This window comes from Thunnus maccoyii, chromosome 2 (genome assembly GCF_910596095.1).
Source record: "Thunnus maccoyii chromosome 2, fThuMac1.1, whole genome shotgun sequence".
NCBI lineage: Eukaryota > Metazoa > Chordata > Actinopteri > Scombriformes > Scombridae > Thunnus > Thunnus maccoyii.
In genome coordinates this window covers 6411961-6432293 of record NC_056534.1, presented here as the reverse complement: position 1 = coordinate 6432293, position 20333 = coordinate 6411961, and the positions used below count along the sequence as shown (strand labels likewise).

General features: G+C 38.5%; 1 protein-coding gene across 1 annotated transcript; it reads right to left on the bottom strand.

Moving 5' to 3' along the window:
• Positions 1-796: 796 nt before the first annotated feature.
• On the bottom strand, positions 797-13582 carry LOC121884735 (syntaxin-10). The gene is made up of 9 exons (XM_042393711.1): positions 13497-13582; positions 12919-12994; positions 10155-10248; positions 8734-8828; positions 7641-7703; positions 6301-6402; positions 5169-5275; positions 3887-3981; positions 797-3343 (listed from the first exon to the last, which is right to left on the bottom strand). The coding sequence occupies exons 1-9, from the start codon at positions 13529-13531 to the stop codon at positions 3267-3269; spliced, it is 744 nt and encodes a 247-aa protein (XP_042249645.1). The 5' UTR covers positions 13532-13582; the 3' UTR covers positions 797-3266.
• Positions 13583-20333: the final 6751 nt, after the last annotated feature.

Genomic DNA, 20333 nt, shown 5'->3' with positions numbered 1-20333 from the left:
AGAGTAACTCAGAGTATGACTCATGATGAAAGAAAAAAAACCCACCACTGCAAGTAAGTTACATCGTGTTGAACAAGTTTAATGAAACTCAAAACTCCACTGAACAATTTCAGAAATATCTCTGGTTGCCAGTAAGAAAACAATTCACTTTATGCAGATGTTATGCCAGATAACATAACATTTATTCTTCATGTAGTGTATGTGAAATGAAAAATAAGTTACATTAGCCTTTTTTTTTTTTTTTTCTTTTTAAACATGATTTTTTTTTTGGTGTTTTTGCCTTTATTGGATAGTGGGCAGTGAAGAGGCAGACAGGAAACAAGAGGAGAGAGAGAGAGATGACGTGCAACAAAGGTCCCTGGCTGGAATCACATCAGGGACGTTGTAGTCATGTGGCATGCACACTCGCTACCGGAGCCATTAGCCTTTTTTTTTTTAATTTAACCAGAGGCAGTACGACTGTAGATCTGTGTACTGTTTCAAGTTAAACGGCACAATGGCAGCCAGTTTTGTATAAAATTTAGCACATTCAGATTCCAAAAGCTCTCCAACTATATTTTCCTCCAAGTAAAAGACAATAAAACAAGTCGTCCAAAAACAATGTTTGGTTACGTTTCAAGGACAAAACTTCCCAGCCGGTGTTTACCATTCGTTCGTGGTCGGTGTGACTTTTAGTCAGTCACACAGATTCAATAAAATTCTGATCGTTGGCACTTGAAATAAAAGGAGACAATCAGTTTCATTAACGGTTCTTAACAAGTCAGAGGTCAGTTCCTTTTTCTACCTTTTTTTTTTATTGGATGAAGTCAAGATAATGTGAGGACGAGTCGCAACATGTGTAAACAAATGTAACCGGAAAAAAAAGTTGGTACCGTTTATGAATCAGTCGGTTTTTCGCTATTAAGGATCCATGTGTTTCATACAGTTAACAATAAAAAAGCTGCAGCGTTTAGGCTTTCCTGCAACTAACACAGCTCACTAACATGTTCACATGTCGATCTGCTCTGTTTTTAGCAGCCGGACCAGGACTTAAAAGCATTTTTGAATTGTTAATTTTGTTTTAAATTACTTAGAGCAACTGATTAATAGGAACATAGAGACAACTGCAGTGTATCTATTGCCTTGATGCATTAAAATCAGCCCTTGTGCTGTTCCATTTTGGATAAAACAAACACTGTAAAACCTCTTTTTTTTTTTTTTTAGGACCCAGATCTGGAAACAAGCCAAAAAGACTGAGCTCACTGTAATACTCTCTCCTAGAGCTGTGATGGTATCCTGCTGTAAAACAGAAAATTCGTCTGTTTCAAGATGCCTTTAAAACCCCCCAAAACCTCTATTTCTGTGTGCAGAAGTCTTACTGCGCAGCCATATTCCAAGTATTCAGCTAATTTTCCACACTGGAGCATTTAAGGAATGAGCGCTTGAATATATAAAAGCACACATGAACAGAGCTCTGGCAGGGAGGGAGCTTTCATCATCGTGACGCCTACCCGCGTCAAGCAAAGGGCATCTGACCGCTGAGTGTTTTTGGAGAGAAAAGTTATAAGTTTTCTCTTTTTAACCGAGTGACAAAAGCAAAAAAAAAAAAATCTGGATCACACAGGATTAAATATAAATTTGAGTCTGCATAAAGCCTTTGTACAGTAATAACGTTCATTTACACAAAAATTCAAAGTAAAGCGTCATGTTTTATATTTATACAGCACTGCAACACAACCCCCCTCCAATGAGGGTAGCGTTACCTGACATGACACAAAGAAAAATCACATGACCCACAGCGTCCAGCAGAGGGAGCTGTAAGCCTGAATCTGCGCTGCGTGCTGAGACATCCTGCCCAGCAACTGTTCCTCCTCTCATTAGCTAAAGCTATTCAATAAGACAGGCAAACCCCATTCGCTCTGAACCAAGGTTGTCTCTCATCACCCAGTGAGAGTAACAAAGCCTCAGCCAATCTCTGTGCTTTACTGCGTGCGAGGGGGGTGGGGGGGGCGCGAAGGCGGCCGGCTGCAGACCTGACTTCACCTCACCGAGACGGATCACCATCAGGGCAGGAAATGACCAAAAAAAAAAGTGGCCCGCAGAAGAGCGAAAACCAGCATCAAGTATCAAGGACGGGCAGCCCCGGTGTCGCTTGTCTGCATGTTTTTTTGTTTTGACCACACACACGAACCACAGCAGCTGATCTGAGCGGTGACTAACTCTTCCTCTCTGGACTGGAAGTTTAGTCCATCAGTGAAATCAGCTGCTGTTTATATATTGAACTGAAAGAAAAACCTGCAGACTTTCGGGCCGACCGTCGCTACCCGTTCCTGATTTTAAACTGATGACTCGTACTTGGTGTCGATTTCCCGCCCTGATTCACATGTAGGCACATGAACATACTGCACTTATCACCAAGGTATAAAAATATATTTAAGGCAACACTGAAAAAAACCCCAAATTTCTTCCCTTCAATACTGCTCCTGCAGGCTAAAGACGTTAATAACTGTTGTGTTTTTCTTGAGTAAATAAATCCATCCTTATCTTTCTATAGTTTTCTCTGGAAACTACTTTTTTGGCTTTTAAACTTGCCAACAATTACGTTTCACCATAATCCACATAGTGATTGTGTCGCTTCAGTTACTGTCAGCAACACTTTATGTACATTTTTGCTTCGCTTTTCTGTGAAAACTATAAAAAAGTCAATATTTTTCGAACTATTTTCGCAACAGATCGTTTGTTTTGTTAATGGAGTGCAACATTTGTCGAATTACGAGTGACAGAAAAACTACAATGAAATGTTTAATTGCTGTCGTTTCTTAAAGTTACCGTCCGATACGATAACGTTCACTGATTTATCAACAACTTTTCCCGCCGTTGAGGTGTAAATTTCTAATAAACCTGAAAGTATCTTTGATTTGTTTTTACAACCTGACAGCAGCAGCATGTTCTCCTGTCCTGACCTCCCATAGTACCGCTACTTCCAACAATAATGCACCAGTATGAAATACATAATAGCACTGGGGTTTTCTCTGTGCTAAGCTCTTTCACTAGTTGTTTTTTTTTTTGTCTTTTTTTAACTAGAATCATTAAAAGCAGAGAGAGAGAGAACGTCTCTCTGCAGGTCACCGGTTTCTCCTCCGAGTGAGCGAGGAAGGAGACGACGGGAAGGGAAGGAGGAGAAGAGGCGCGTCCCTCATCCTGTATTTGTCCGTCCATCCGAACGGGGTGGGTGGGTGGGGAGGGGGAGTGGTTGAGCGTAGACGAGAGGTCGGAGGTCACTGGCATCAGAGAGCGAAGAAGAGGATGAGTACCACGATCATGATGGCGACCAGCACGCCGATAGCGCACCACTGTCTCCGACCTGAAGGACACAACGGGAGAGAATCAGAAAAACGGCTCCAATTAATACGAAGCCTCAGATAAATATAAGATGTTTTAAATAGAATTTAGCTCAAAAAGAAGACTGTGGATTTTGTCCTTCATCACTTACATTGTAAGCGCATTATGAAGGGATCTTCTAATGGAGGAATGATGAGGACAGACTTTTAAATGAGAACGTGACTGTGGAAACTGTCAGTCAGATATTAGCAAATATGTGAATCAGTTTCCTTTGCACAGTTCCTGCTTCTGATTGGTCGACAGACAAGGTAAATTTACTCACAGTTCAGTAAATACACCTTCATCGGCTTTTCCTTCCTGATTCTTTTTATGATGGATGGTTAAATTAAAGCTAACATTGCAAAATGTTTGTTTTCCTTTGTGTGATAGAAGATTGTTTTTACTCAAATGTATGAAAAACTGCCTGGTCTACAGACGTCAGTGTCTTGTTGTTGACCGCACAGTGATATAAACATTACAAATAATTACCAATAACAGCAAATGTTTTGTGTGGGTATAAACTTACTGCTGGTCATATGAGACACCTTCTCCAGCTTCTTCAGGACTGAGTCCATGCGGGACGACGTCTGGTCCATCTCGTCTCCGAAATCCCCCAACATGCTGGACGACATGAAGAGAACACAGTCATTTTACACTTTTATGCTTCTCTGTGGTCAATATCATGTATATAAAAGCAGCTCGCAGCACTGGAACTGCATGTTATTCACACTCAGGTGTTTTCAGAGTGGATTGTGGTTCAAACATCTGTGAATAATTTGTTTTAACTTCATGCTTTAATAACTGTTTCGAAGGTGACATGCGTCTGTAGAGAGAGGCTTTTTCTCTTCAATGACTGAACATGACGTCTATTACTGTTGTTTTAGGTCATTTAAAATGTTCTTGGGGACATTAACAGACTGCACAGTGAGTGGATATGAAGTGGATTGAAACTAAAAGAAGAAATTAGAAGAAGAAGAAGAAGAAGAAAGGGTCAAAAAGTAAAAATGGATTCACTGTTCGAGGTCTGTTTATTCCTGATCTGAGAAGTATCAACATTTTCAATCACCCTGAGAATATCCTCAGCATGTGTTTCCTTATTTGACTTGACTACACTTTGTAACATCAAGAGTCTTTACAGTTAAAGGATAAGGCTGCGATTTTCTAAACCTTTCTTATTGTCAACAAATATACTAACAGGTATTGTGTTTATATCCAAAACCTGATAGATGCCATAGATGTTGGTTGTTGTCCAAAAACTATTAAAAACTCATCAGTGAACCAAAGAGTTTGGGTTTAGTAGTTTGTCTTGTGGGCAGTAAAACTTTGTACTAAAGTTCTTTACAATGTGCTCAACATGCTACGTAGCGCAACAAGCTAATGAAGCTCTCTAAACGGAGCAGCGTTCCTGCACATGCTCAGTGGAGTCTGTTTTACACACAACTTCCCTCCAGAGTATCATAAAACATGATTGCTGTCATTAGTCTTTGGAGCCGTTTCAAAACAAACTAACGTGACCCAACTCTTCATAATGAAGGAACGTGTCACTCAGTGCAGCCGTGTGGCTTATTGATGTGTTTTTAATTGTTTTTGGACGAGATTGGATGTCTGGGACACGGAGGGATAAGATACGTCAGGCTGTGGATACACACACATACTTCTTAATTAGATCAGTTCATTGCTGGTTTGGCTCCAAACATGAGATTTGTTGACAATAAGAAATATACAGAAAATCACCAGACTTATCCTTTAAACAAGGAAAGAAATAAAAAGAGTAGTAAGGGAACTTTAATGCACTTCAATGTACTCACACGGCCTGCTCGTCCAGCTCGTCCCCGATCCGTCCCGACATGTCTTTGAGGACTCTGATGCTGCCTGACACCAGCTCCAGCTGCTCATCCTGCTCCTGCATTATCAGCTACACACACACACACACAATTAGGACAGGAGTTACACCTTTTTTGAGAGTTTTTAAAAAATGTGCCACTAAAACAAAGAAGTACATCAAGCACATTGCAACAAAACACCAGTGAATTAAAAAAAGTTGACTGTATCTACACTGAACTGATGAAACTTCACAACATCTTCTTCTATTAAATCAAAGTCGAGACCGATCACAGTGATCTCCGTGTTGTTCTCTACTAAAAATCACAAGCTGACGCAGGATGTGTGAAGAAGTTATTTCATCATTCAACACACCGCCGTCAGCTGATAATAGATACAAACAGCTCTGACGCTGAAAATAAACTTTACACCTGTTTTTAAAATGCTACCTTTTCATTCTCAGTGTGAAACCTTTAAAAGATCAGACAAAGATCTCACCTCACAAAAGGATCACAGAGGAGATTCTGACCTCTTACAAAATGATCTATTGACTACGTTTCCCTCTTTATAAGATAACCTGATAAAAACACAAACATCAAAACATTTTCTCTTCTCAGTCTGACAGCAGCTGGTTTCTCTCGCTTGAAGGTTTATATGAATTTTACATGAAATCCTGCACCCACAGTAATCACCTAAAATACTTTCAAATGTTTGATTGATATAAACGCTCATGATTAGAAATGAAGAGGGACTTCACTAGAGGAGGAAGGGATCGATCGTGCTCGTTTATTTAACGCTGCATGAAAACATTCCTTCACATTTTTTTTTTATTTATAGTCTCTTAATTTGTTTCTCTCTCTCTATTTCGCTGGAAACTGTTTCAGGAAACAAACCTCAAAGATTGAGGCGGATAACATAAAACAGATGAGTAAGAGATGACTAAAGCCATCTCTCCTTCCTTATTTTAACACTCCCATCCGACGGTCAACTCCCCCTTTCGTTCCTTGTCCTTCTCTCTACACTTAATCTTCTGTCACACCTTTATTTCTTCTCCCAAACACTCCTTTTCTTTCTCTACTCTCCTGCCCTTTCATTTATTTCCCTCCCTCCCTCTCTTACCTGTTGTTGTTCTTGTTGCTCCTGGATATATCTGGAGTTTGCCGACACCAGATGAGCCTCCAGTCCTGTTGACCTGTCCTGACCCGACGAAGCCATCAGAGCCTGGACAAACACACACACACACACAGCAAAGTCTATGTGTGAGTGTGTTATATTCTAGCATTGGCACAACCTTTTTAATACCACACAACGCAATTTAATCCCCTTTGATGGAAAAGCAAAAGGCACAACATGACCTGGAGTTTTTCCATCATTATATAACGTTCTCTAAGTACTTCCTAGTCATATATAGCAATTAATTCATAACTCATTAATCTCACAGCAGCCCGCAATCAGACATACAACCGTTTTACAACTAGCTACTACTGCCTCCGACACAAGGAAGAGAAAATACTTAAGTGAGTGATTGCTTGAGTTGCACGACCGATAATGAGACTACAACACTTAGAAACCACAACGCTGCAATCATTTGATTTTTGAGCTGGGAGCGTGTCAGCTGGAGTGTGAAAGATAAGCTGTGAAAACTACAAGCTGACTCAAAACAAAAACAAACAGACTCCAGAAGTAAATGACAGATTACTCCAAACTATCAGACTGTTACTTGTTACAATTCATTTGTACTGTTAAAACCAAATAACATACTATGATACTGTACGTATGCTAATTTTAGCATCAAGACTTAACAGCTGACAAAGTAAAGCTCATAAAAGTTCAGTCTTGTCTGACAGCGCAGAGTCAAACTGTCCTCAAAGGGCCACCGTACTGAGGATAAACCTTTCTGATTTATGAGACATGACCTTTTCTCTGGCGCCACCAAGAGAAAAGTTGTTTTTACCTTTTTAAAACTCATCCAGCAGCTTTGTTAATGAATATTACAGCTTAATGACTATATACTTACAGTTTTTGATACTGTATTTTGTGAAAACCTTTGACTTCTGTTTGTATTCAGACATTAAACGATAATTCCCTTCAGCTTTTGAACCTTTTGTTCAATAATAATAAAGCATTTCATATAAATACACATATATAACAGTGAAATACAGATCTTTGTTGGTGTTGTTCTATAGTTTGTTGTTGTTTTGGGCATTCTTGTCTTTATTCATCACTGATATTCCTGCCAAAACATACATTGGCACCATTTCAACAACCTTCAAACAGGTACCCGGCCCTGGTGCTTTGTAAACCTTTCATGGTGGTACAAAAAAAAGTACAAGTAGTGCTGCGGGCAGATGTGACATTTTCACCTGCGGTTATTTGTTGAATTCAGAACCGTTTAACTCTCATTAAATCTTTTTCCCAGTGAGTGTGCGTGTTTTTTTTGTGTGTGTACGTCCTCAAACCTGTCTGTTCTTCTTCTCTGCCAGAGCCACAGCGGAAGGGCTGGACAACTGATCCTTCATGTCCTGCACACACACACACACACACACACACAAGAAAACAATTTACACCTTCCAACTCCACAATGTGTCACAATTGTAACAAAAAAATCACTTTAAAAGCCCAACTCAGAGCTGACAGCTTCATTAATGAGATTTTCCGCTGCGGTGCCAGAACTGCCGACCAGCGAATCAAAATGTCAGAGAGTCTTTTGTTCCTTTTCAGTCGGCCTCTTTTGTTCGGCTCGGATGACTCAATTCTCTTCAGGTCTATTTTAAGGAGGGTACCTTTGCCTGCTAGACTCGTGTTAGAAACTGACTCATATTTTCCATTGTGCCTGCGGCGCGGACGCTGATTGAATTTAGCCAAGTCAGGAGCTAAACAGCTGCAGTGCAGATAAACAAGCGGACGGATACTAACAACTAAATCGATAATATGTCTCCGGACCATAAATACAGAAGCGTTACTATGCGCTACGGTTTGTCTTGTGTGGTTTATTGGACGCGCTTCGGTTGCCAAAACACAACAGAGGCCTTGCGGTGGAGTGTTTGTGTGTTTGAATCTCCTCCAACAACATGGCCACCTGGAACTACTGGTGACCCCCTTTTGGAAATAAAACAGGCTCTTTCTCCGCAGCTCCTTTTAAATACCCAATAATTACGACACTGGTTAAATACTTTTGTTTGTGCTTCTCTTACAGTCCAGTATGAACATATAACAACCGTTTGTTTTGCTCATAACAACAGTTGTTCTCTTCCAACTGAGAAGGAAATACGGGCAATTCCAACATCTTGAAAGAGGCCTTTGTTAGTGACACATGGGGGTGGGCAAAGGATCAAATCTTCTGTGATGTATTAATTTTTTTTATTGGTTTTGTACAAGAAAGGGCTGGTACATGGCAGCAATGAAACCTCAATGTCATGTCAGGGTTACAGGAATAAAAACTATTATGTAATAGTAAAATAAGACTAGAAAAATAACATTAGAATCTACAAAATGGCAGAAACATCAGCAAAAACTCAACGATAAACCAAAATTTGAGTTGATGGGATTCACCTGGACAGATTTCCTGGTTCGCTCCACAAAGTCTCTCCTCTCCTGAAGTTCATTGTCGCCCAGTCTGAACTTCCCCGGGTTCGACTCCACGATACCTGAACCAGTCAAGGACCGAACAGCAACATTCCTGAATATCCTCCATGCGCTTAAATCAACACTGTTGCACCTCTGCGACACTTTTCAAACCGGTTTTCTTTACGCATGCATTAGCAATAACAAAAAATAATGAGTCACGCTGAAAAAAATAGATATGAAGTAGATACAGATTAGTATACAGAGAAAAAAGGAAAACCGAGGTAGTGAATCTGATCCTCTCCATGATGTACATAGTGTAACTACTTCCGTGTCATTTAAAGGAAACATCATTTTCTTGTTGTCTTCCTTGCGTAATTCAAAAGACATCTGATAAAAACAAGATGTCACAGTGAAGTGTAACAAAAAGTGTCTGGTAAAGTTTTATAAGCTAAAAAAATCTGTTTCTTGACTGGGAGAAAGAATTTGTACACAATGTGATAAAATCACTACCAGTGACAGAATTATACTGACAAAAGAAGAAGGGTGATTTATAGATGGGTTTGGTATTGGTATGTTAGTGACAACTGCTAACAGCGAGTTAAGATTTAATCATGTAATTCTAAGTGATCCTTTAAAAGCACAATATTGCATTTTGACGAGCATATGCAGCTTTTTGGTACTGAGAGAAATGTGTCCATACCATCAAATATCAGCAACTATGAAGTACCAAAAACTGGCATCATATTTCTAATCTTTGGTTTAAGTTTCTCTGACTGACAGGTCCTGATTTAAAATCAAAATTTTAGACATTTTTAACTCAAAGTTATTGTAGAGCTTCTTCTGTTTTAAAACAACGAACATTTGAGAACTTTGGCTTCATTTGTTAAATGAGAAAACGGGTTTTATAGAAGAAGAAGAAATGTTTGCATTTTTTGAAGTAAGGGATCGAAAAAAACACTCATGTATCATATCAGTAATAGTACTGAAAAACTACAAACATTATCCAGCCTGAGCTTTTTTTAAACCCGAGTAACTTTCTTATTTTATCAATAATGTGAAAGACAATTTCTTCTCAAGGTTCAACCGAGTTTAACCATTAAATGAAAGCGAGCTGTGCTTCCTCCTCCGCTAAAAGATTCTAATCTCTTAAGAAGAATATTTTCAGACATGAACAGAACAGTTTTCTTTTTATATTTCTGATCTTTGCTTAATTACCATGTACATACTGTAAAAATAGTTCAAGCCTTTAGGGGGCTAACGGATGTCCTGAATAAGTGGGAGGAGACGGAGGAAGGGAGAGTATGATACAAAGCATCCATTTGTTTTGAAAATACTGACAGTCATGTGAGGATCCGGGTTGTGTGGATGAGGTAGAGGTTTTTTTTTTGCCCTGTTTAAAAGGATACTGATGGTCTCACTGAGGTCCTCCAGATCCCAGTCTATGGCCCTCAGACAGTTCCTCAGCTCGTTGGCACTCCAGTCCAGCTCATCCCGACTCACCTGAGACCACAGAAACCAATCAACACTCAGTAAGGACACATGTACAGTATAAAAATTGTACTCACACAATAAACCAGAGAACTAAAATTTCATTTTCATTAAAACTAGAGATGCGGGGAGCAAATCAGAGGTTGGAAACCAGGTGTTACATCCTGTGTAGTGTGTCTGCCCTTTGTTTCAGGAAACCAATCATTGGTCCTCCAATCCGTGGCAGCTGAGCCACCCCCTCACTCTCTCTCTCCCTCTCAGCTGGCAGACTCTGTAGGAGTAGAGTCTCCTCCACACCACATTGTTTGTTCTTTGTTTTCTACTAAATACACCGGCATTGTTTGATCTCATTCAGTTTTCCTCATTCGTGTTACTTCCCCCTGAGCCAGGTCATAACATACGGGGGCTCGTCTGGCCCCGTTTGTGTTAAGTCTTTCCATACTAGTAGTGTTGTGTGGGGGCTCGTCCAGACAAACATTTCCTCCTCGGTTTTGGTAGTTTTTTTTGCTTTGTTTGGTTTCCTAGTGTGGTGAGGTGGTAAGTAGCTTGTCTCTCCCTTTTGTATGGTACAAGCTGTCTTTCAGCTCAGAGTAAACCCTGGTGAGTGAGACGCTGAGTGAACAAGCTGAACTGATTCCTCAGTTCTTCTCTCTTCTTCTCTTTTAATTTATTATTTTGCCTTTTTTTGTTTTGAGGTAATCCTGCAGTGTTTGAAGTTGCCTCGAGCTAGGCAGGCCTCAAAGAAGACAGTGAGGTATAAAGCAGTATTTTGGATTGTGAGGGACTGGGGTTTATTAACTTTGTGGTTCTTGAAAACTGGAGCACGACGACGTAAATTAAGTCCTAATGTCAAGACAGTCAGAATTGGTTTTGATGTGGGACTTGAGATACAATAGAAAAGGCAAAGATAAAGGAATGTGTGAGTGTGTTTTACTTAACTGTACAATGAAAGCAAAATACAATATTAGCAAAACATATATTTAAAAAGGCAGAGGAAACAATATGATTCAGAATTTGTTGGCGATGCACACCATAATAGTGCAGAAATGTTGTGTTTTAATAGCTCACATGTGAATGATGAATCCTTACAAGCTACTACTTGTGCATCCAAAACTTTAAATTGAAATTTAATGAACTGAGATGTAATGTGTAGATTTGTAGCTTCTCTATGTCAACCTATAGCCTACATGACAGTAAACTGAATATATTTGGATTTTGGACTGTTGGTCAGACAAAACAAGATATTTGAAGACATCATCTTTTCTTTGACTCTACATTTTATAGACAAAACGATGGCAGATTAATCAACAATGAAAATGAACTGAAAATGAGTTGCAGCCCTAAATATTGTAATTTTTATTGTAATTAAGTACTGTATGTTCATTCCAGTAACAAAGTTTTAGTTCGACAAAGATTGTTTAAAACTAGATTTTTAGCTGAAGCTAGTATGCATTTGCTCTCTCTCAGCAAACAATTTAGCAAAAAGAATATTAAAGGGATCAATAAAGACCTGGATTTATGAGCAGACACAATAATGGAATTGAGAAAATCCTTCCAGGGCGATAGATGGTTTGGGAGATTTGTTGTGAGCTGTCCATCCTCTGCTCCACTCACTGAAGCAATTGACCTGAATGTTACTTTAACACTCTGTTATGATTGTTTTGACGTTATGTATGACTGTGAAAAGTGTCATATGTGTAACTGTATGTTTTAATCTGTGTGTCAACCTCTTAAACTTAACTGCCTAAGGATGCAAAATGAATTTCGGTGTAAGCTGACAATAAAGTAAATAAAAGTATTGTATCATATCATATCTGTATGTGGAGGTTTCCCATTTGGGATTAGATCCTTAGTTTGATTTCTTACACCCTGGGGGTTTTATTCTGTGCTGTGGTTGAAAGTGTGTCTGCAGTTTTGTTCTTTTTGGGTTGTCATGCTCATGTGTCATCGAGGGTGTGGGAGGGGAGGAAGGAAAACTTTAAAAATTTCCCTCCACTGAAAAATATGTTTTTCCTCTTGTTCATACATTTGAATGTCAGAGCTTCACTGTACAGAATGATGATATATGTGCAGAGTTTGACACTAGAAAGTTGTTTCCATATTCAGCGACTGAAAGTGTAAAGTTTCTTTGCGCTCAAAGAAAATCCTATTTTAAGGGATGGACCTATAAGCATGATTTGTGATAGTTTGGAAGCCAATCCTGGCCCAATATTCATCTCACAAAAGTGTGATGTGGAAGCCACTAGTGCACAAACACTGAGAATGGACAGGACAGTGAAGTAGGTGACATCTTGTGTCTAGCAGCTAAACTTTTGAAATGAGCAATATTTGTATATTCATAGATCTTTAATGAGGGGGAAAAGGAGATGTCATTTCAGGGATTTTAATGAGATAACTGAACTTATTTTTGTGGGGGGAAAAACCCATATCAGACTGGAGGAGCAAAGGTTGGTGAATGCATCATGTGTGTATGCTTATGTTAGAACTATGTCCAGTATTACAGATGTATGGAGAGGCTGATGATTTGCTGATATATTCAATATAACAATAAAAAAGAAGTGTGTCTGTAGTTGATGAGTGAAGTCTGTCAGGACTGGGTGGTTTGCAAGATTATCCACATACACATGCCTCTCAGTGGCTCATGTCTCCAGACCAGGTATGTTGTGTTTCAGGGCTGCTCACCTGAGTCCCATCCTGCAGCAGCTCCTCCCATCTATCATACAGGCCCCGTGCACGAGAGAGGGCCTTCTGCACCTCCCTGGACACACACAGACAACATTATCAGCACAGACACTGGTAGCTACTGTAGGTGTCTTTACCCTTCGGACACCTGGCTGTTCTTCAGGCCCCTCTGCTCTGCAGCTACGCCCCTCGTTTAACTAAAACAAACACAGTAGCTACATTTCGCATCCTTCCGTAACTTCGCAGTGGCTTGTAAACTAGCTGACAGCAGCGTCTCAAAGCTGCCCGGGTGCTTTCACTGAAAGCCAGAATGAAAGAAAAACAAATCTCAGTGTTTAAAGGCTGCGGAACCGACTCTTGTCAGTCTAAACAAACATCAACACACAGACTACCGCTGCGCTGCTGACTTTTAGCATTCTGCTAGTTAGCTATAGCTAGCCGTTCAGCTAACTTTGCTAATGTAACTTTGTCTTTGAGGTAAACAACAGCTTGCCGTGTAACTACGCTTTGAATATGTAATAGCTTGTGTTATGTTACGGTAACGTGGAGTTTTAGGTGTTAATTTGTTATTTTCTTACCCCTTCACAACGAAAAACGGGTCTTCTATCGACATGATGCTTTCTTCCGCTTCACGCTCAGCGCATGCGCAGTTTGCAGGCAGGGCTGAAACGTCTTTCACTTTGCTGACTGACAGTTACTCAATATTTTCATATTGTACACTTTTATGGTTATGTACAGTGGCGGACAGTAACTAAGTTCATTTACTCAAATACTGTACTTAAGTACAACTTTGAAGTACTTGTACTTGAGTATTTCAATTTGATGCTACTTTATACCTCCACTCCACTACATTTCAGAGGGAAATATTGTATTTTCTATTCCACTACATTTATTTGACAGCTTTAGTTACTTTTCAGATGAAGATTTGACACAATGAATAATATAACAAGCTTTTAAAATACAACACATTGTTAAAGATGAAACCAGTGGTTTCCAACCTTTTTGGCTTTTGACGTCTTACAAAAAGCAGTGTGTAGTCGGGTCACATTTCACACGTCTATGAGTTGTTAACAGCTCCACCAAACAGTGATTTTTCCCTCTAAACTTCTCACATGGTTTCATTTCAATAAATGCTCAAATAATCCAATATTTCACCATATTAAAGATTAGAGAAAAAGTCCAAAAACTGAAAATAGATTTGTGTATCAGAACTTTGTTTTTTCTTCTTTCCTCTCCCATTAATCATCTCACGACCCCTCAGATTTATCTGCTGACCCTTTGGAAGGACCCGACCCCTAGGTTGGGAACCACTGTACAAAATTAGCTAATTGTATATAAAGTAGTTGAAACTAGCTCCACCTCCAGTAGCTACAACAGTAACATGCTGCTCTAACACTGATGATTCAGTATTGATAATCTAATGATGTCATATGTAATAATATATCAGTCAGAGGGACCAAACCACTACTTTTACTGCAATACTTAAACTACATCAAACTTAAAATACTTGTACTTAAGTAGGATTTTTTCATGCAGGACTTTTACTAGTAATGGAGTATTTTTACATCGCTGTATTGGTACTTTTACTTAAGTAGAGGATCTGAATACTTCTCTCACCACTGGATATACAGTATACCACCTTAATCAATTAATCAATCAATCAAATCAGATCAAATAATTATGTTTTGATTCCAATTTGAAGATGGTTGAAGTGGAGGTTTCAGTTTACTAAATAAGAAAGAAAAAAATCTTGACTAGGAGTTTGGATAAAGGGGACATGTGTTGAAGAGAAGAGGCATTACCAGCACACATCTGTATAAGATTAGTTGCCATGGTAACGTCTACTGCATGCAATCATATGCGCCTGTGCTCGCAGTAAATTACAGGAAGAGAGTTTACACAGACAGAAAGCAATGGACTGTATTTAACTCTTTGTTTGTCTCTGTCATAAACAACATGCACATAACACCCTTATATGGTCCAAATATTCACAAAACCAAAAAATGAAAAGAGGAAAAAAAAAAAATCAGATTAAATCCATCATGGGACCTTGACATGCAGAGTTTGTTTGATTTGAGTTTAAAACTATGGATACGGCACAAATATTTTGAGCATGGGAGTTTACTCTTGACTCTTGGAAACAGTAGTTTGCAAAAAGAAAAACATAACTGATGGTCTACTTACTTAGCTTTTATCATTTCATGATCTTCATCAATGTCATAGAGAATCATGGTGCAAAAATCCATCTGCTTATGGAGATGGTGAGATGCAGCTGAAAGCTTTGAGCAAAGCTTTTTTTTTGTCACATAAAGATGATTTGACGTATGAAACATCAAGTTTTCCATGAGCAAGACACTTAAACCTGCACATAGAAACCTGGATGAGGTCTGCACATCCGGATCTATAGGGTTTTATTACATAACTTTTTTTTATATAATATAAGTTTACATATCATAGAGAAACATACATTAAAAATATTCCTTTTCATGGAATTAACAGACTTTTGCTCTTTCCACAAGAATGATAAAGAGTTTAAATTTTACCAGGTAATTCTTTATTTTTTTTTTGAGTGATGTTTGATTGTTATATATTGTGTTTAATTGTTGCTATGCACACTTGTACACACTTTTACTAATGTTAGGGCCCCAGAAATGCTTTGGAAAATCCCTGTCACTTGTTTGCTAATGTGTGTCAATAAAAAAAAGGAAAGCTACAACCTGAAATCATGTCAGACATTTTCCATATAACTGCTGTTTATGTATCAATTTAATGATGAGTTGTCAAGCACACTATTTTAGGATACATGGACTCCTCAACCTTACAATAAAAACCTATAAAATTATTGACTGATATTACTTGAATATAAATCTATACCCCTTTATTTATTCATCTATGTGTATTTTTCCACCTTTTATTGAATGTAAAGAGCTTTCCTTTTACCAAATGTTTATTCGTGTTATAATTTAATTCCCTGGCAGTTTGTTTCCTCTTTTTTGTTCTTACACTTCTTTATAGATTATTGTGTTTTGAATTTGTCAACCTTCTTCAAAAAAACAAGCAAACAGGAATAAAACAAGAGAAGCTTCACCGCAGTCAGTTAACAGAAATGAAAATCTGACAGCGGCTGATGGATCCTCTGGTTAACAGAGATCTCATTAAAACATATGCACATATATGGACGGTGGATCAATGTTGGCTGCTGCAGGAAAAAGAAGATGCATGCTCAGCACATCCCCCCGTAGTATTCTTCCCGTCCCACCCATTTGTCTCTATTCCTGTCGCTTTTTTCTCTCAATCCCACCCTGTCCTGTCCTGTCCTGCTCTCCCTTCCTGTCTTCATCCTGTTTCCTCCCCTCCACTCCTCCTTCTCTCCACTTCCTCCCATCCTGTCCTGTGAAAATTCACAGCCACGGTTATAAATGTCACTCTTGATCCTGCTCAGCTCTCCACACACACACACACGCACACACACACACACACACACACACACACACACACACACACACACACACACACACAGTGACACATTACAAATGTAATTCTTTCTCTATCTGCGATAAGCTGCTACTTGCTTTATTTTTAATCAGCAGTTTATCATTATCAAACTAACTGTGGTGGTTTAATGATAATAAAAAAAAGACAGTCATCAAGATAATTGTAGCCTACAGTCAGTTTCAGAACAGCAATATTGTTATGACAAGTTTCTCTTAAAATTAACAACACATACCACAAAAACTCACTGCAAAGGCTCTAAAACTGCAGGGCTATCTAATATTCATGGTAGAGAATGCGACTCCCATCATTATTATTAGTCATTCCAGCCTCTGATAAGGGTGCTACCATATGTTTAATAGAAAAGATGCTCATCTTTGTGTTTACTGAACAGCATAAACATGTTGGGAGTGATTCCCATCATAAAATAACATACAATGTGCTCAGTTTGCTCTGCCGACGTCCTCCCACCGCCCATTTGAGCCAGAAAGGAGTCAAACAGAGTATCTTTATGTACACATTAGTATCCCTAGTTTTAATCTTCAGGATCTAAATTATGTTTATCTGCTTATTCATACGCCTATATACCTGATCAACAGTACCCAGGTTAATGATTTCTGTGTGCAGGTGTGGCTTTAATTCCTCTAAAAACACACACGCCACTCACTTTTATGTTTACTGAGTTACATCAGCAATTCTATCTGCACACATTTTTATCAAAAAGCTTTTGAATAACTGCTTTTAAATAGCTTTTTCTTTCTTTTTATATTGCTTCTGAAAGTATATTTTTAACTCATTCCTTTGTTTAATTTGAGTAAATGTGTTTCTTGTTTTCATTTTGTCCTTGTGAAGCACTTGTAATCTCTGGTTTCGATAAGAGCTGTATAAATAAAGTTGGTTTCAGACTCTCTCAACTCTACATTTACTCCTGTGTTGGATTCAGCTTCTTCTTCTCACCCTTCAAAACAACAGCAACATTACATACAGTATTAAAGCTCTACATTACCACAGTTTCTCACTAACTATGTAATTGCCGTTGCATAATGGTAGCTGATGACGCATCTGCGCGCATGGCATGGAATGATCCTAAACCTGGATAAGGTCTTTAGATTTCCACAGTATCCCAGTTTCTATCAGAGAACTCGAGCTAGTGTCCGAGTTTCTCATGACCGAGTGAAGGGCTTATCTTAGTTTCTGAAACCAGGATATGATGCTGCCCTAATAACCAGGACACTGTAAAAAACCCGGTCATAATCGGAATATGAGTGTGCGTGCGTGTTAACACACTCACTGACTCCCTGGCAAATCAGTATATGCAAGCTGGAAAAAGCTGCTAATCTTCTCAGCAATGGTTTTGTTTCTTTACAACAAATATTCTTACAGTATGTCTCAAAATGAATGTGCTGATCATATATTACTGTGATGAACTTGTCAGTCAAAGTAAGGAGGGGAATTACTGGTTTCAAAGCACTTATTATCCAGAAGTGTAGTTTGTCATCTGTAGAAAATCTGTCTCACTCTTTGTGTTTCGTGTGAAGCTCGATAGTTTCTCTGCGTAAATGTGTATCAGATGTTTGTGTTCAACCATCAGATACACAAATGATGAATTAAATATTGAATTTTGGGGTCAAAATCAAGAGTTCTGATTAACTATTACCACAATCACAGAAAACTCTAAATTCTGATTGGCTGGAAGGTGTGGATTCACTTTTACACAGTATAAATGGACACTTATGATGCAGGTGCTTGTTTACAGGTCAAAATTAATATGTTGCTATTAAAACTGAAATGTGGAAGCAAACCTGAGGCTAACAATCTAATACACTTTATTACAATAAAAGAACATATAACTTGTCAGGTATTATCCTGCACATAAGGTGCAAAAGCAAACCGACGATGTGATATGACAATTCATACAGCCCAAAATCACAAATATGCTTCAGAGCAACACCATCTATCCTTAAACACCCAGGAAAACTCCACCCAATAAAAAAAAAACACCCTTTAGAGAGATTCTTCATGTGAGAAAATATTTAGGGGATTTTTGAAAACTCAGAAATAGTTATGTTATCATTTTCCACTTGCTGCATATCTCTACTATACATCTACTGTCCAGCTCAGCTGAATGTAGATCTGCTTCAGTGGAAAGTTTGAGTCATTTTCAGACACAGTGATGTAGCAGGAAAATCTTCTCTGCTGGAACAAAACAAAAGTCTGAAATGAACTGAGAGGCTCTAGTATAACAAAAGAAACTGGCTGAGAGTCAACAAGCGGGAAGAAAAAGAGAAGTGCCGAGTCTATTAATAGACATCCTGACCCATTCCCTTATGGTGCCTTCAAGTACTCCTTGTAAGGATGACCTACTTTCATCTGGGGAAGGGAGGGATACAACTTGCTGCTGCCGAGTGCATTCAGTTGAGAGTTAGGAAGAAACTGGTTGCTTTAAAAGTGGTTACAACTACTGTTTTTTTTCTTTTCTAACATGATATGCAGAAGGAAGAGGAGAAAATTAACGTCATGTCACTAGTTGATAATGAATGATGCGACGGTGCAAATTAAAAACCACAACAAACATCAGGCTGTGCGTCATGAATCAGTAGCACCATCAAACAGGCCCAGCCACTTTAACCACCAATCTACACTCAGCCGAAAACCGGCTACAACCTGTTATGTAATGTTTAAATATCATCAAACATTAAAACTTGATAGAACTCTTTACAAGCTGTTGGAAATTATGAATTCAAAATGTTATTACAAGTTTGAGTCAAAGCTCTATGTGTCAGTATATTTGGCGGATAAACTTAATAAAAAAGCTGATAAAACTAGATTCCTGTTAAAACATTATTTCAAAACAACAACAGATAAAAAAGTAAATCTATTGAAAGACTAGACCAGCTAACCAGTATTTTGTTTACCATCCCAGGCATCCATTGGTTTCTATTCATTTCCACCCAGAGTGGACATTTATTGGCAAATTCATGAAACTTCACCTTCATTTTGGTCCAAGTATAAACATGAGTTAATTCATTGTTGACTTTTCAATTCATTCTGATGTTAAACTTGTCTGACATATTGTCATTGTATAAAGTTAATATGGGAAACACGTAAGCAAACAGTGGCTTATTTACACAAGTTCACTCTCATTTTAGTTCTGTTTTTGGTCTCCACCAGCTCCTGATGGGAAGAAACTGCTGTTTACAGACGTTGATAAATGCTCCACTATGTTCACCAGCTAGTTGCTAACTGTGTCTTTCAGCTTCTTGGTGCTGGGAAGGTAGTGTTCAGTGAGTTTTTAGAGCGATTTCATTGTAAAAAACTGCCTGTTGTGGCTCTGAGAGCGCTGAGAGAGTATTGTTGCAGGCCCATAAAACCAAAACAGTTAAAAGACACTACGTGTGACCCATTTCACCTACACATAGGAATTTGATCCATTGTTAACACAAAAAATATCAATAAGAGCAGCTTTAAACCGCACAACAATAATCTTACATTAACTAAAGTTAACAAAAATAGACTTCACTTTATTCACATAGCACATTTCACACTGTGCTTCACAAAACATTAAAACATAACAAAAACATAAAAAGACATGCAAGAAATAAGGACATTAAAACAGACCAGATTAAAAAAGATGGGTGGGTGTGATGGATTACACAGTTTAAGCAAGTTTAATTAGTCCGTTAATTAATTGTTAATTGAGAAATGAATGGAAACCAATGGCTGTCTGCAATAGTAAGTATTGTAGGAAAAAAAATGCATCCAAAAAAACTGTGTTGCCTGAGTTAAAAAATGTGAAGTACACATGATTTGTACTAAAAGAGCTAAAACTTGGCAGCGCACTGGTGTATAATCCTCTGAAACCTTTTAAAGCTCTACCACCTGCCAACCAAAGTGAGTAAAAACATACACCAAGTGTCTATGAG

Coding starts and splice junctions, on each gene's coding strand:
- LOC121884735 (XM_042393711.1), bottom strand. CDS start 13,531: ATGTCGATAGAAGACCCGTTTTTCGTTGTGAAGGG. Junction 12,995..13,496: donor CCGTTTTTCGTTGTGAAGGG/GTAAGAAAATAA, acceptor GTGTGTGTCCAG/GGAGGTGCAGAAGGCCCTCT. Junction 7,704..8,733: donor GAACCAGGAAATCTGTCCAG/GTGAATCCCATC, acceptor GTGTGTGTGCAG/GACATGAAGGATCAGTTGTC.